Raw genomic sequence first — 17862 nt, forward strand, 5'->3', positions numbered from 1 at the left:
TTTGCTTTCCACCAAAATGATGTTCAAGAAATTTATTTAGATACCCACAAGATTTCCTGTCTTTTGTTTTTAGTGAAGTGGAGTACGGTTTTTGTCTTGAGTCCCACACTGACTCGGGTCTCTCGACACAGAACGATTAGCTTGTTTCAGGATGATGTAAAGCTCTACAGCTATATCTCATTCCCAGTTGATGTGGCTCTTCTTTAGGGAGACTTAAATGCATGTGTTGATGGGTGTAATTCAAATTCAATGTTTATTAACCAGAGGATTTGTCACGTGGTGAATTATCTAGCAAGAGCAGTAGCATCCCAGAATCAAATTGATGATGTAGAGGCATGCTCTGCTGACTAATCAGGGATCTCAGTGTTATTTTCGATAAGTTAGACACACAACACTTAGATGTATGTAATACACAAACAAGACTTTTGTCTTCTTTTGCTTTCCACCAAAATGATGTTCAAGAAATTTATTTAGATACCCACAAGATTTCCTGTCTTTTGTTTTTAGTGAAGTGGAGTACGGTTTTTGTCTTGAGTCCCACACTGACTCGGGTCTCTCGACACAGAACGATTAGCTTGTTTCGGGATGATGTAAAGCTCTACAGCTATATCTCATTCCCAGTTGATGTGGCTCTTCTTTAGGGAGACTTAAATGCATGTGTTGATGGGTGTAATTCAAATTCAATGTTTATTAACCAGAGGATTTGTCACGTGGTGAATTATCTAGCAAGAGTAGTAGCATCCCAGAATCAAATTGATGATGTAGAGGCATGCTCTGCTGACTAATCAGGGATCTCAGTGTTATTTTCGATAAGTTAGACACACAACACTTAGATGTATGTAATACACAAACAAGACTTTTGTCTTCTTTTGCTTTCCACCAAAATGATGTTCAAGAAATTTAATGTGAAAATATTTACTGCATTGTACAAGACAAAGGCTGTACATACTATTGAATACTGCTCATCAGTATGGCATCCAACAAGAAAATTTTAAGTGACAACTCCTTGAAAAAGAGCTAAGACGAGCGTCTAATTTTTTAGATACCCGTTTTGTTTAAAATAGCAGAAAGATAGAAAATAGGCTTTGCCCTTTGATGGGCAAAGACCGTAATTATGCAATTGGACAATGAATACAAAAACTATCAATATACCATTTGAATCGCCTTTATAGAAAACCCTCTGAAGGAAACTTACCAACCCCCCCCCCCCCACTTAGAACAACAAGGACAATCAGTTTTTTGCGGGGATAGCTCTGACGGGTCCTCTTTTTTCTGCTTTCTTTTTCTTCGTCGCTAGCCAGGCGCTGGAACGCAATACAGAGTTATTTAAGGGCTCCTTTAAAATCTAATTTTCACATTCAATCCATTTTATAAAATCAACTCCATGACACCATCGAAGTGCCATATGATACCCAAAAAGTCAACTTTGGGTTGTTTTCCAGTTTTCTCAACAAAAGTACCAAAAAACAAGAGCTAAGAGCTCATATGCCACTTGTGACGAGGCAAAAAGAGCTAAGAGCCAAGAGCTCATATGGTAGGAGCTCTAACAAAACTCTAAGAATCAATAGATTGATTTAAAAGGAAAATCAGAGGCTTAAGGCCGGTCAGGATTTAAAATAAGAGCTCTGAGTCACGATGTTCTTCTAAATATCAAAATTCATTAAGATCCGATCACCCACTCGTAAGTTATAAATACCTCATTTTTTCTTATTTTTCCTCTCCCTTTAGCCCCCCAGATGGTCGAATTTGGGAAAACGACTTTATCAAGTCAATTTCCGCAGCTCCCTGACACGCCTAACAATTTTCATCGTCCTAGCACGTCCAGAAGAACGAAACTTGCCAAATCACTGAACCCCTACCCCCCAACTCCCCAAAAGAGAGCGAATCCAGTACGGTTACGTCAATCACGTATCAAGGACATTTGCTTATTCTATCCACCAAGCTTCATCCCGATTCCTCCACTCCAAGCGTTTTCCAAGAGTTCCTCCTCCAACTCCTCCCAATGTCAACAAACCTGGTCGGGATTTGAAATAAGAGCTCTGAGACATGAATTCCTTCTAAATATCAAATTTCATTAAAATCCGGTCACCCGTTAATAAGTTAAAAATACCTCAGTTTTTCTAATTTTTCCAAATTAACACCCCCAGCTCCTCCAAAGAGAACGGATCCGTTCCGTTTATATCAATCACGTATCTAGAAATTATGCTTATTCTTCCCATCAAGTTTCATCCCGATCTCTCCAACCTAAGCATTTTCCAAGATTCCTCTTTCCCTCCTCCAACCCCCTATAACCCCAGATCAAATTCGAGTCGAAAATCGAGCATCTGAGACATAAGATCCTTCTATATATCAAGTTTCATTAAGATCCGATCTCCTATTCGTAAGATAAAAATACCCCAATTTTCACGTTTTCCAAGAATTCCGGTTTCCCCCTCCAACTCCCCCCAATGTCACAGGATCTGGTCGGAATTCAAAATTAGACCTTTAAAGCACAAGATCCTTTTAAATATCAAATTTCATTAAGATCTGGTGACCCGTTCGTAAGTTACAAATACCTCATTTTTCCGAATTACCCCCCCCCCCCCCCCAAATCCACCAAAGAGAGCAAATACGGTCCGGTTATGTCAGTCACGTATCTTACACAGGTTTTTATTCTTCCCATCCAGTTTCATCCTGATCTCTCCTCTTTAAGTATTTTCTAAGATTTCTGCCCCCCCCCCCCAATGACGCTGGATCCAGTTGAGTTTTAAAATGAGAGATCTGAGTTACGAGGTCCTTCTAAATATGATGTTTCATGAAGATCCGATCACTCCCTCTTAAGTTAAAAATATGTCATTTTTTCTAATTTTTCAAAATTAACCCCCCCCCCCCCCAATAGAGCGGATCCGTTCCAATTATGTCAATTACGAATCTAATAGTTTTGCTTATTTTTCCCACCAAGTTTCATCCCGATCCCTCGAATCTAAGCGTTTTCCATAATTTTAGGTTCCCCCCACACTCCCCCCAATGTCACCAGATCTGGTCAGGATTTAAAATAAAAGATTTGAGACACGATATCCTTCTACATATCAAATTTCATTGAGATCCGATCACCTGTTCGTAAGTTAAAAATACCTCATTTTTTCTAATTTTTCAGAATTAACCCCCCCCCCCCAACTACCCCAAAGAGAGCGGTTATGTTCCAGTTAGGTCAATCATGTATCTAGGACTTGTGCTTATTTTTCCACCAAGTTTCATCCCAATCCCTTCACTCTAAGTGTTTTCCAAGATTTTAGGTTTCCCCTTCCCAACTCCCCCCCAATGTCACCAGATCTGGTCGGGATTTAAAATAATAGCTCTGAGACACGATCTTCTTCCAAATATCAAATTTCATTAAGATCCGATCAACCGTTCTTAAGTTAAAAATACCACATTTTTTCTAATTTTTCAAAATTAACCGCCGCCCCCCAACTACCCCAAAGAGAGCGGATCCGTTCCGGTTAGGTCAATCATGTATCTAGGACTTGTGCTTATTTTTCCCACCTGGTTTCATCCCGATCCCTTCACTCTAAGTGTTTTCCGAGATTTTAGGTTTCCCCCTCCCAACTCCTCCCCAATGTCACCAGATCCGGTCGGAATTTAGAATAATAGCCCTGAGACACGATATCCTTCCAAACATCAAATTTCATTAAGATCTGATCAACCGTTCGTAAGTTAAAAATACTTCATTTTTTTTTCGAATTAACCGGCCCCTCACTCCCCCCCCCCCAGATAGTCAAATCGGGAAAACGACTATTTCTAATTTAATTTGGTCCGGTCCCTGATATGCCTGCCAAATTTCATAGTCCTAGCTTACCTGGAAGTGCCTAAAGTAGCAAAACCGGGACCGACAGACCGACAGACTTTGCGATTGCTATATGTCACTTGGTTAATACCAAGTGCCATAAAAAGGGCACTATTCAATTTTCAATGGAATGAGCCCTTTTAATTTTCAATGGAAAGAGCCTTTTCCAATTAAATTGATCCAAAAAAGGCACTTTCAAAATTTAGGCACTGACAAGAATTTAGGAGGCACAGGCGCACTCCTCTCCCTGCATTGCCACCATCTGACTTAGCTCCTAGGCAACATCAAACTGAGATGTTCCAAGTCTCTTTTCAAAACTGGTGACCATTTAATTGTGCTTTTTGTACATTTGTAGTTGAAAAGAGCATTTAAAGTCGCATTGAACGGAGGATAAAACTTTGCGGTCTAGGTTAACTTATTGTCTATACCGTCGTAAAGTGCATATAACACTGTCGTTAGTCTAAACCGTCTACGGTATAGACTGTAGACGGTGTAGACTCTACACCGTCGTGAAATGTATATAACGCCGTCACAAACTGCTATATGGCACCAAAAATGGCAATACTTCTTGCCATATCTAGATTACCTCAAAGCTTGAAATAGGGGTTGAAATTTAATGTTTATGTGCATATTTTACTTTTTGGAAAGGCTGGGGAAAAAGGAAAAGGTTACCATCACAATCTCCAAGGTTGAAGACCCCATATCTGACACTTACATCCCCGCCCCCTTACACAAAAATTCGCTATCACGAGCTATTAGGCCACATAGTGGTGGAAACTCTAAAAACGTACATTTGATAACAGTAGATAATCCAAAGGAATTGTATGTTGATGCTGGTTCCATATATAAAATTCATTAATTTCAATGTCACCCATGAAAGCCACAAGTCTGAGAAAATTTGTCCTATTTTTAAAAAGGGTGGAAACACCTCTAAAAAGTCAGCTGATGTAAATAAATATCACCCCATCAGTTTCAACATATCAGAGTACCATGCCAGAGAAGTTTTAAGCTCTCATCTATAAAAATGTGGAATTTTGTTGTTGTTCTCTATTTTAGAAGAAAGATCAAGTTTTGTTATGTTGTTTTTTTTCCAAGGGGTGATTGAACCGAACCAATGGTCCAAGGAGACCAGGAGAGGGCTCATTCAAACGGAAATCCAAAATACTAGTAGCCTTTTTCGGTGACCAAATATATTGAAACAAGGGAAGTTAAAATGAAAATCAACTATAGAAGAATCCAAATCTGTTGCATTTAAGACTGATTAGTAGTTAATTCAATCTTTGTATATAAAAATTCATTAATATGAAGTATATTATGGAATATATTTAAATTCTAGAAATGGCCAATGCCCTATGATATTAATTTAATTTTGAACGCAATTACTTTTGACTCAATTTTTTTAATTGTCTCAATAACGACAACATATTAATTGTTTCCAATAATTAAAAGAGAAACATAAAAGAAAAGTCAACATTCAACAGTCACCAACAAAATTTCCCCTTGTCAAAGAAGCTGGGAAAAGATGTAAAGTGACGTCATCTTGTACTCTCGCTGCGATTGGTCAACATCCTAAAAGTCAGCTGATCCTCCAGAATCTATATAAGAAACTCGCTCGCTCTTGTTATATCTCAGTTGTAAAATAGCCTCATTGCCAAGAGTAGCTCGTAATTTTAATTTTGTGAAGCATTGAACATTGAAATGGCACTCGAGCTTGTTAAGAATTCTACCAAACGTTATAATACACGAGCATCAAATAGTCTGTTGAATTTGAAGTTTGAATATGACTTTGACATAGATGTAGCTTGTGAAACTAAAGATGATGCTTTAAGAAGATGCGGCTATGAGTTTTCCGACTTAGAAGATTCAGACGATGAGTGGAAAATGCCAGAAGAAATTTCGGAACATGAACTAAAAGCCAGGAAAACCAGTCAATTTGCATTGGAAAAACGAAGAAAAGGAAAGATAAATAGGGTCAGCCAAAAATTATTTCGCACTGTAGAAAAGAAGAGCAGTACCGTGTCAAGATATGGCCATGAAACAGAGACAGAGCAAAACGAACCTCGCACCAAAAGACGAAACAGAATATGCAGAAATAACACTACTAGAGCTGGGCAGATAGCCAAAAACTACAGAGAAAAAGAAAAAAGAATTATGTTGAAGCTCTGAAAAATAGAATTGAAGCACTTGAAAAAGAAAATAGAATGATTATGGAGGAAATAATCCGCTTTAAATTCCTAGTTCAAAGTTGAATCACCATCCTGAACATTTTTTGGGGGAAATTTTATGCCTTGGTGGCCAAAATTTTGTCGAATTCATTGAAATTTACAGTATTTCGGCTTAAAAAGAAGTAGAAAAATTTATTATCTTTGGATTTATGACTTTTTATTTATCTATTCTGCCTCAAATAAAAATATGAAACCAATAAAGCATCTTAATTATATTTAGATATTCGCTAGATTTTCTTTCCTTTTTTATAATGTAGTGAAGAATAATTTTTGAGTGGAGTCCCACAAGGTAGCCTCTTTAGACCAGTTTATTCTGTATATCCATTAATGATTTGACTAGGGCAACTCAATGTAGTACGATTAGCTTGTTTGAGGATGATGTAAAGTTTTACAGCGATATCTCATTCCTAGTTGATGCTGCTTTTCTACAGGGCTGTTTTTCTTTTTTACTTAAGATTTTTTTAAAAAGCTGCTTTTCTGCTTTTTTGCTTATTTGCATTGGTTAACGGGTGTAATTCAAATTGTATGTTTATTAACCAGGGGATATATCACGTGGTGAATTATCTAGCAAGAGCAGTAGCATCCCAGAATCACTTTGATAATGCAGGAGTATGCTGTGCAGATTTTATCACGGATCTTGGTGTTATTTTCGATGGGCACAATGTAATTTTGTTTCTTTTAAACCAGGGTACTTCTTATAGAGGGAGTTTTCGTAAAAACTTCAAAAGCGGCTCATTTGATTGGAAATTGAAAGGACTAGTGCCCTTTTTAATAGTCGAAAGGAACTGAAGGGCAACTAGCCCCCCACCCCACGCCCATCACTTCCCAAAACACATCCAATCAAAATTTTGTGATAGCCATTTTGTTCAAAAAAAGGGGGAAACACCTCCAAAAAGTCAGGTGATGTAAATAAATACCGCTCCGTCCGTTTCAAAACGTTAAAATACCATACTATAGAGGTTTCAAGCTCTTATCTACAAAATGTAGAATTTTTGGGTTGTTTTTTTTTTCAGAAGAAAGATCAAGTTTTTTTATGTTGTTTTTTCCCAGGGGAGATCGTACAGAACCAATGGTTCTAGAAAATCAGGAGAGGGATCATTCAAAAGGAAATCCAAATTTCTAGTGTCATACGAATTTTCAACAAACTGCATTTTTGGTATCTATTACGTTTAATTACCTAAATATGACATCATACCACTGACCTGACCTACCAGCTGTGCCATGCAAAAGTGGTACATTCTAATATTTTTTGGAGTAAAAATAAAATCTTCCCCCAAATAAAACCAACTTCATATAGATTGATAATTCTAAGATAGCATATTGTTTTAATTGCATAGAAATTCCAAATAAAAATTTCTAGTTTTTTTTTTAAATCCCAGAGCATACCACTGAAACGAGGAAACTTCAAATGAGAATAAACTGTAGAAGAATCCAAATCTGTTGCATTTAAGACTGATTAGTAGTTAATTCGATCTTTGTATGTAAAGTTTCATTAATATGAAAAATATTTAAATTTTAGAAATGGCCCTATGATATTAATTTAATTTTGTACTGTATATTAATTTAATTCTCGACTTTTTTTAATAGTCTTAATAATTACAAAATATTTTTTTTTCGGAATAATTAAAAAATGCAGGGGTATGCTGAGTATGCTCTAATTATTAAATCATAAAAAATGTAGGGATGATGCAGGGGTATGCTCTGCTGATTTTATCATGGATCTCGGTGTTATTTTCGATAATTTTAACACAAGCATTAGATGTATAATCATAGGCAGCGCAATAGCGCTGCCTCAGTGAAGAGCAATGTGGGCATAATATATATTTGTTTTCTTTTAAACGAGGGGCACTTCGTATAGAAGGAGTTTTCGTAGAAACTTCAAAAGCGGCTCATTAAATTGGGAATTAAAAAGACTAATGCCCTTTTAATAGTCAAAAGGGATTGAAGGGCTACCGGCAACCCCCCCCCCCCCCGACCCCACAACCATCGCTTCGCAAAACACATCCAATCAAAATTTAGAAATAGACGTTTTGTTCAGCGTAGATGAAAGGTCAAGAAATTATGCCTTTGAGGATGGCAACCTTCCTCCCACATTCGTCAGGGCAAGGGTTGTAAGTTATGCCCTGAGGGCATATATAGAAAGAGTTTGTCATATAAACTTCGGAGGGGACTCATTTGATTCTTTCTTTTCTGCTCTTTTTTGGTTTGATTTAGTTCTTTACTTTTCTTTGAAAAACTTGTTCAATGAAAAAAGTTTTTTTTTTTTTAATCAATTTCTGTTCGTTGTATATTGAAATAGTCTTTTTCAGAGAAAATGAAAATAATAGTTTAAATATTTTCAATTTTTTCTTTAAGAATTTATAGTTTGGTTTGCTATTTGAATGCCGGAGAAACTTTTCCAAAAACTTTTAACAACACACACCATTTTGAAAATCTTGACACAAATGGCAGCGTTTAATTTAGTTTTATACCTCCTCTAGTTGTCCTGAAAAATAAAATTTAATACCATTCCCAAAAAAAGATTTCTATGCTCTTTGACAGCATCAATACACTTACACTCTTTTGATTCAGTCAAATTTTAAAAGCAGAAGTAAGTAACAAAAGTAGTAATAGAAGTAGTAGTAGAAGTAACCCCAAAAGTTTGAACTTAATACCCTCAGTCGTTCTTGGGATATTGCCGAGATGTCTCATGGGCAACCAGCATACACATAGTACGGTTTGATTTAACATTAAACTTAGTTTTTATACACAATGGACAAATTGCATTACATTGGGGGGTCAGTCAACCAAATAATCCTAGAAATATAGTTATTTGACCGTTCAGCTATGCAGAACAAAATTGTTGTCTTAAACTTTTAATTAGAAGTGTTTGGAAAATTATGGGCTAAAGAGGAGGGCTGATTACTCTCCAATCACTATTAACTCTTTAAAAAGGGTACTAGAGCTTCTAATTTTCAATCAAATTAGCTCCTTTAAAGTATCAATAATGCTACCAGCTATGGTAGAGCAGTGTTGCCAATGATATTGCTTACATACCCTTTTATTACCTGCATGCAGATAGTTTTTCATTTAGTTGGAACTCCCCCTAAAAGTTTCAACTTAATGCCCTTATTGTCATTAGTTACAGTAAAATTAGCATTAAAAGTATACACATGGTATTTTCTGGCTAGTTGAAAATCCACCAGAACCTACACTGAAAGGTCTAACTTAATAATGTAAGCCGTTATTGTGATATTGCTTTGTCATCCTTTTAACATTCTACATGATCATGTCTCGCTTTGATTTAGTTCAACATCCACATAAATATTCCTTGAAAGCTTCACCCTAATACCATTAGCTTGTGTAGTAGCAATTGTAATAGCAGCATTAGTACCAGTATGCACATAGCACCTTTTTTTTCTTTTTTTTTCAATATTCCCTTCAATACACGATGAAAGGCTCAACTTAATACCATCAACCGATCCTGAAGCATTTCCGATACGTCCTCTTAATTTTGGAAAAATAACCAACCCACGACAATTTACATTAATTTCCAACGAATTTATCCTGGCTCTAGAATATGAAAAATCAAAAGGGTTAGAATCTAGGTCTATCGGTCTATCCTCTAAACCAGTGATTCCAAAAGTGGTCCAGGTGGATCCCCAGGGGTGCACAGCCATCTTAAAAAGATTATACCAGAGGTAACTGCAATTCAATGTGTCATCCATCAACAACATCTAGTACCAAAAAATTTGAGTGAGAAATTGCACTAATCACTTCAATCTTTGATAAATGCAGTTTAAAAAATAAGAAGCAATACAATGAATATGTGTTTAATTGCACAATTGTGTGATGAAAATGATGAAGAATTTCAATGATTGCTCTTACATACTGAAGCATGCTGGTTATCAAAGGGTGCATGTTCAACAAGATTTTACTCAATTTTTCAATCAGTATTAGAGTTTCTGCAAAGTAAAGATCCAGATTTAAGAGAAAACCTGATCAATTCAAAAGCAGACATCATGTATTTGACAGATTTGTTCAAAAAATTTAATGATATTAACTTACAATTACAAGGGGACAGTCTCAATTTAATAGAGGCAAAGGATGTAATTTCAGCTTTTCTTGGAAAATTAAAACATATGAAGCAAAGACTAGTCAGTGCAAATTTTCCCAGTTCTTAAACTTGTCACAGGTGGAATGCCTAGATGAGGATACTCAGACATACGCTCAACATTTCATTGCCCTGCATGATGACTTCAAGATTAAATTTGAAGATATTCTGACAATGGAAATACCACCATGGCTCACAAATCCATTTGATGAAAAGGAATTGAAAATGTTATATTACAATAGGAGCTACTTAAGCTTAGCACTAATGAGGATCTGAAAGTAAAATTTAAAAGAGGGTATCAAACATTTTGGTTGCAGGCAGAAATACCCAAAAATATCCTGGACTGTAGATAATTACAAGAAAGCATTTGATTGGTTTTCCGTTGTCGAAAAGAGTTTTAGTGTTGTTACAAACCTTTTAATAGAAAAAAGGAGCAGATTGAACATTGCAAAACAGGGAAATCTGTGGTTATTCCTAACCAAATTGAACCCTAATATTGATAATTTGCTGTCCATTCATCAAGTACATCCTTCCTATTAACATATGACTATTTTGTGATTGTTATTGCAGAAATGTAGAACTTACTTAACATTACTAATTAAAAGTGTAATAATTACATATTTGAATAAGTACAACACAAGAAAATATATTTTTTTCATTCTGATTATTTCTAAATAACATAAGTGAAAATTAATTAGTTCCTTGTGCTCTGAGTAGATGTCAAAAAAATTAAGCTAAATGAACACAATTTTTTGATTGGTCAATCTTACATTTCGACAACTACTCATTGCACAATCAGTTTATTAATCAACCAATCAATTCTCACTTTTTTTCTCAAAAACTGTTAATTCATGGTTGGAACTCAGCCACAAAGCCAATTTCCATAGGTAGATCTAATCTTCACAATTTTGTCCAGTTTTGGAAATATAGTAGAAATGTAGCTGAAGGGGGTTCACAGGAACCAGTAAAATTTTTAAAGTGGCCTATGAGAAAAAAAAGTTTGGGAACTTCTGCTCTATACAATTACAACTCAATAAAAAAAAAAAAAATCAGAACCATGATCAGGACCAGCAGAAACTTTTACAAAATGCACACCATCTGAGACTTAAGATAGGTTTGGGTACAAGTACTTTGCAAGTTTTAGGTGATGACCTATGCTTCTTGAATTAGATCCAACAACAGGAAACAATGCTAGGAGAGTGTTGGCTTTCATTAATCTGTAGTTTAGAATAGCATTACCTCTTCTTCTTATGTAAATAAGTGCTGGGAGTTTCAATTCAGCTAGTCTTGCAGGGTAAGCAAGTACCCCCATGCTAGTTACTATTTAGTACCATGTCTATACATGTATTCCAGATTTTTAGTGTTTTTCTTAAAATACCTGGAGGCTAGACTCATTTGATTTTCAAGCTTGCCCTAAACTGGTCCAGTGAACATAATCACTTTGCAGAAGCAAGTGGAAAGGTGCAAATGATCAACCCCCAAATAGAACTAACACCAGCAGTAGACTATTTAGCATGGGTACTGAATTTTAATCATAGTCATAAGTGATGAAAATGTGATAAAATTTACTAAAGAACAAGTTTATCAACTTTGTTGATGGTCTGAAATAAGAATATTTTTACCAGCTTCAAAAGCCATTTCTAAGTTGGAAAAGTGTTTTTGGAGCATGGAGATTCAAACCAGGAACCCTTTTTGTACTGCACAAAAAATCTAGTTCTAAGAGAATATTACGTAAGCATGCTTTCATCAACAGAGAGGGGGGCATGTGTAAAGAACCCAAGCTCAAAATTAAAACTTAAGAAATAGGAACACAACTTTAAGGATTAGAATTCATCAAGGGAAAATGTAGTCTCATTTTTTACTAGAAAATGGAGGTTAAAATTCATTTCTGACAGAAATGAATGTTACATTTGAATTTAGGATGAAATTATTATTCTAAATTTTGGCCTATTTCTAAGCTATCTCATTGGTGAGTTGATGAGAAACATTTACATAAAGTTAAGAATTTGGAGTCACAACTTAATTTTATCAAGATTTTTGCTTCTCAGGGGTCCCTTAATATGGAATGGTCCCACCCAAAATGACATATTTCTCAGAACTTACCTGTTAGCCAGTACATATTTGAGAGTTGGGATCTACTGGTACAGGGTTGAAACAACTATGAAACTTGGGAGATAGAGAGGATATATATAGTTTGGGTAATATATTTACACACTAGAGGGTGGGATTAGGCATAGCAGGGCTGCAACCTAGCCAAAATACAAAACAAATATTTGTTACTGGCTATAATGTAGGTTTCTACTGAGCTGAATCTAATTGTCTCTGCATACAAAAAATAGACCAGTTATTGTCTGATTTTATAGATACAAATTGTCCACTGTATACAGGCTAAAAGATAAGTACCTATTTCTCTACTATTTTGCATCCCTTGATACTTGGTATTTCTTTACTAACCTAGTCAAACAAATGTATTAATCTCCCAAAAGCATTAGGCCTATACAATTGTGCAAGAGTTTAAAATTTGTTGAACATCAAAAATTATTTTTAAATGTGGATAACAATCAAACAGAACATTATAACCTAATCTGATTAATAGAAATATATTGCCTAAACCTATTAAAATAATGTCTGGCATATAGGCAAGGAACTTTTTTACCTTGCCAGACTAGCCAAATTGAAACTCTTAATAACTGTATACAAAAGAAAAAGAGCTGGTATCATTTTTATCAACAAGCTAATTAAGGCTGAAACACTTTCAGGGTAAACTTTTGGTCATGGGTCTACAGGCTAAATAATATCCTGGTAAGGTATTTTAAAGTACCTACCTCCACTCCCTCTCCCTCTAGAGGGCCCTAAAATTTGCCTACATGACAGGTCTATACCTATTGAAATTTTGACAAAACCAAAATTTTACCTAAATTTTCAGTTACCAGTTGATTTTTCTTGGTCTTTAGTTCTGAAAAATGCAATTCTTGTTATTTGAGTAGAATTCTGAGCCATATCAATGTTTTTTTTTCAAAATTTAGGAAATGTATTTGCATATCTTTAAAGCCTTATAAATTGGGATTGAGCTAAGTTGTGAAGCTGAAAGCAATTTTGTTGTACTTTATTCAAGCAAAAGATCTATTTTGTAAGGTTTCACTTTTATAACACACATACTTTTAAAGGTTGTCAAAGTTCAGGACCCTCTAGCAGGAGAGGGAGTAGAGATAGGTACTTCAAAATACCTTCCTGGGATATACTTTAGCCTGTAGACCCATCCCTGAAAGTTTCATTTTCCTAACCTAACCCCTTTCCAAGATAGCAAGAAGTCACTAAACTAGAATTCTACCCACTTTCAGCATTCTGTACTTTCTAGAATGGGCATTTTCTAGGGGGGGGGGGGGGGGGGAAAGGGGGACAGGGAGTGCCCCCCATAAGAAAAAATACCATATATCCCATGATCCTTGACTATTCATATATGGACCCCTCTTATCGTCTCCCCTAATAAAAATGCTGAATATTTGCCCATGCTTCATAGGCTATTATTGGCCCTGGTCCTAAAACCAGAGGTCATCTGCTTAAGCTTGTAAAGCAGTCAACCATACCCAGAGTCTATGCTCAATTCTTTTCCTTGAGAACTGTCAACAATTAGAATAAACTCTCTGAAGACAAGGAATCTGTTAACTTTTCAAACAAAGACTGGATGCTGAGTGGTCCTTCAGGGAGTATTCCAACTACAGTTGATCACAACACAAAATTGACAATAACATCAATCACAACTGTAGAGCTTTGCAAGAAAAAAGTAGCCTATGAAAAGATTCAGCTGAAATTTAAGACAATTAAAAATGAAAATTTTTTGTCTCTGTGTTGTTGTTTTTTTGTTTCAGGTATATTTGATACCAACAGGGTACACTGTAATAAATCAAAATAAGACATTTGGAAAGAACATGTAGGCTATAAGGAATGTAACAGCAGGTCTAGCCAACTGAAATTGAATATTTTAGACTTTATCCAAAGCTTTAAATTATCAATATACCAAATTTACCTTTAAAAGAAAGATGTTCTGGCTTTTGACCCTGATCAGATATTTCAAACCGTATGGAGCATAGGCAAATGGACATTACTGCAATTTTCCATGTGTTGATTATTTAAAACAAAACCACAATTGCTATTTAAGGGATTAAGTTCTTACTGATTTCGGCAAAAACCTTACTAGATTGATCTCCATACTCAGACAAAACATATGTAATAATACATTACATACATGTCACATACTTCTTATATACAATAAAATTTTATATATTTGTATTTTTATCATTTATTTATTTATATCAGATACTTTTTGCCTGTTTGCACTGATTGTATTTCCTCTAATAGCTGCTGATGTAACAACAGAAAAAACACATAGTAAATACGCTCGTTCCTATTTTCCTACTACTGTTCTTGCACATCAGCTTTCAGCTTGTTTTTATGGCTCTTGCCCATCAATCAAGTGTCATATAGCAATTGCAATTTCTGTCCGTCCGTCGGTCTGTTGGTCTGTCGGTCCCGGTTTTGCTAGTTCGGGTACTTCCAGATGAGCAAGGACGATGAAAGTTGGCAGGCATATGACGGACAAGACCAGATTAAACAATAAATAGTCACTTCACCAATACGACCATCTGAGAGGGGGAGTAGTGGAGGAACGGTAAATTCGAGAAAATTAGAAAAAAGATATATTTTTAACTTATTTACGGGTGATCGGATCTTAATGAAATTCGATGTTTTAAAGGACCTCATATTTCAAAGCACTTATTTTAAATCCCGACCGGATTCGGTGACACTGGGGGGAGTTAGAGGGGGAAAACCAGAAACCTTTATAAACACTTCGAGTGGAGAGACCGGGATGAAACTTGGTGGGAACAATATTCACATGTCTGACCCAACATATCTATATATATACAAGATTGACAAAACCGGATTGAATTTGCTCTATTTGGGGGAGTTGGGAGGCGGATTTCCGGTGCTCTGGCCAGTTCAGTGCTTTTGGACGTGCTAGGACAATGAAAATCAGCGCAAATCGACTTGATAATTTGATTGGATTAAGGGATATTGGGGGGAACGGAAATCTTGGAAACTGGAAATCTTGGGAAACACTTAGAGTGGAGAGATCGGGATAAAACTTTATGGGAAGAATAAGTACTAATTCTAGATACGTGATTGACATAACCGGACCGGATCTGATCTCTTTGGGGGAGTTGGAGGTTTTCAAGTGCTTTAGCGAGTTCAAGAAAGCACAAGTTCTAGATACGTGATTGACATAACCGGACTGAATCCGACCTTTTTGGGGGAGTTGGAGGGATTTCCAGTCCTTTGGCGAGTTCAGTGCTTCTTGACGTGCTAGGACGATGAAAATTGGCAGGTGTGTCAGGGACCCTGCACAACTTGACTTGAGAACAGTCGTTTGCCTGATTCGACCATCTGGGGGGCTGGAGGAAGAGGATATCATGAAAATTGAGGTTTATTTATCTTACGAATGGGTGATCAGATCTAAATGAAACTTGATATATAGATAAATCTTCTGTTTTAGATGCCCCATTTTCAATTCGAATCGGGCGACTATCACATTAGCTGTTTAAAATGTTTTGTTTGCCCCTTAATTCAAAACCCCTCCCCAACCTCTAAATCTAGGCTACAAAGCCCATCTACTAACTCGACATTACTCTTGACCATAAAATCCTCACACCAAATTTCATCAAAATATCTTGTTTTCTTCGAGAGTTATAGGGCGTGCAGATGGACAACTTTTGCGATATCATAGGGTCCTCTTCCTATATTTTGCAATCCAAAAACATCCGTACCATTTTACGATAACTCTACTGCCGAATCTAATTTTAGGTTCCAACCTCGTCACAAGTGCCATATGAGCTCTTGGCTCTTGTATTCAATAAAATAAAAAACAAGTTTTTTCAACTGCAAATAACGACATTAAAACTTAAAACGAACAGAAATGATTCCGTATATGAAAAGGATTGTCCCCTCCTCAACGCCCCGCTCTTTACGCTAAAGTTTGACTCTTTGTCACAACTCTACTTTTTAAAACAATAAAAAACAACTTTAGCGTAAAGAGCGATTTAGAAAGGGGACAACCCATTTCATGTACGGGATTATTTCTGTTTGTTTTAATGTCGCTCCTTACTTTCAGATAAAAAAACTTGTTTTCTTTTATTTAATTTCTGAACGTTTTTGGATTAATGTATGTTTTGATTTTGGCTCACCGCACATGAATAAATAAAACGAAATTGCATTTTTTTTGCTTTCTCATAGTTTTGATCGGACGATTTTCATAAAGAAAGGGGTGGGGAAGGAGGCCTAGTTGCCCTCCAATTTTTTGGTTACTTAAAAATGCAACTAGATTTATTTTTATTTTTTACGAACGCTTTTGCTAGTAATAAACATACGTACCTTACGAATTGACTTGCGTAACGAACTTCTATGTTTGTGTATTTTCATTACGTATATGAGGAGGTTCGCCCCCTTGCCAATACATCGCTCTTTACATCAAAGCTTAAATTTTGTCCAAAATCTTTAAGAATGACCCCTGAATCAAATAGGCCGCAGAATAAATAGTTGAAATTACTAAGAATACTTTAGCGTAAAGAGCAAAGTATTGTGGAGGAGACGAACCCCCTTATATACGCAATATTTTATGTTCCTTTTAAGTTTTGATGCTGCTCATTACTTCCAGTTGAAAAAAATTATTTATTTTCTCATTTTTTTTAAATAATGCTAGAAAATCCTGAGCCCCCTTCACAGAAATTCTCTTCCCTCATGATAAATACCTCCATGGAAAGATCCTACAACGTAACCCCTTCCCCCCGACCATCCCCACCCCAATGTGAAAAAGTCCCCCCAAAAATGTCTGTATACTACATAATTACCATTACTATATGCAAACAATGGTCAAAGTTTGTAGCTTATAGCCCCTCCCCCGGGGACTGTGGGGGATTAAGTCGTCTTCAAAGACATAGTTATTAGTTTTTGACTATGTTGAGAAGAATGGCTGTCTCAAAATTATGTTCCGGTAACTTTGAGGAAACAATGTGCGTGGGAGGGGGTGTAGGTGCCCTCCAATTTTTTGTTCTCTTAAAAAGGGCACTTGAACTTTTAATTTTCGTTAGAATGAGCCCTCTTACGACGTTCTAAGACAACTGGGTCGATACGATCACCCCTGGGGAAAAAAACACACAAGCAAACTGTCTTTTGGCAAAAAAAACAAAATTCCACATTCTCCTAGATACCTGGTTAAGTGCCTGGGTGTTTGTATTGATGAAATTTTATCATTCAAGTACCATACACATTCTGTGACTAGGATTTTATCTCGTAACCTAGGTATGATCAGAAGAGTTAAGTATTTTCTTCCTAAATTTGTCCTTGATTTGGTGGCAGCAGGATATAGTAAACTGTGTTTGACCACTTATCTGATTCTTGATTCGACAAGTAGGATTACCAATTTAAGGTAATCATCCACCTTTTTTCTCTGCCTAACAATTTTGTTTTGACGGCGGAAAAATCCCACAGCCCGAAAAATAGTTAGGGCCTAGAAATAGACAATGTACAGAAATAACTGAAGAAAATTGGTGCAAAAGAGATTACTCATTTTGAAGACAATAAAATTAAAAATTGAATAAGTTTAATGTATCTGTAAAATTCCATTGAAAAGTATATAGAATTTGCTATGACAAATATGAGTAGAATTT

At 36.0% G+C, this 17862-nt stretch overlaps 1 protein-coding gene across 1 annotated transcript in view; it reads right to left on the reverse strand.

Moving 5' to 3' along the window:
* LOC136025965 (BRCA1-associated protein-like) overlaps positions 1 to 14309 on the reverse strand; it is an 87560-nt gene extending 73251 nt beyond the window's left edge. The window contains exon 1 of the mRNA XM_065702087.1: positions 14169 to 14309. Within this exon, the coding sequence (XP_065558159.1) occupies positions 14169 to 14244 (76 nt within the window). The 5' untranslated portion in view covers positions 14245 to 14309. The remainder of the gene's footprint in view (positions 1 to 14168) is intronic.
* Positions 14310 to 17862: the final 3553 nt, after the last annotated feature.

This window comes from Artemia franciscana, chromosome 4 (genome assembly GCF_032884065.1).
Source record: "Artemia franciscana chromosome 4, ASM3288406v1, whole genome shotgun sequence".
Classification (NCBI taxonomy): Eukaryota; Metazoa; Arthropoda; class Branchiopoda; order Anostraca; family Artemiidae; genus Artemia; species Artemia franciscana.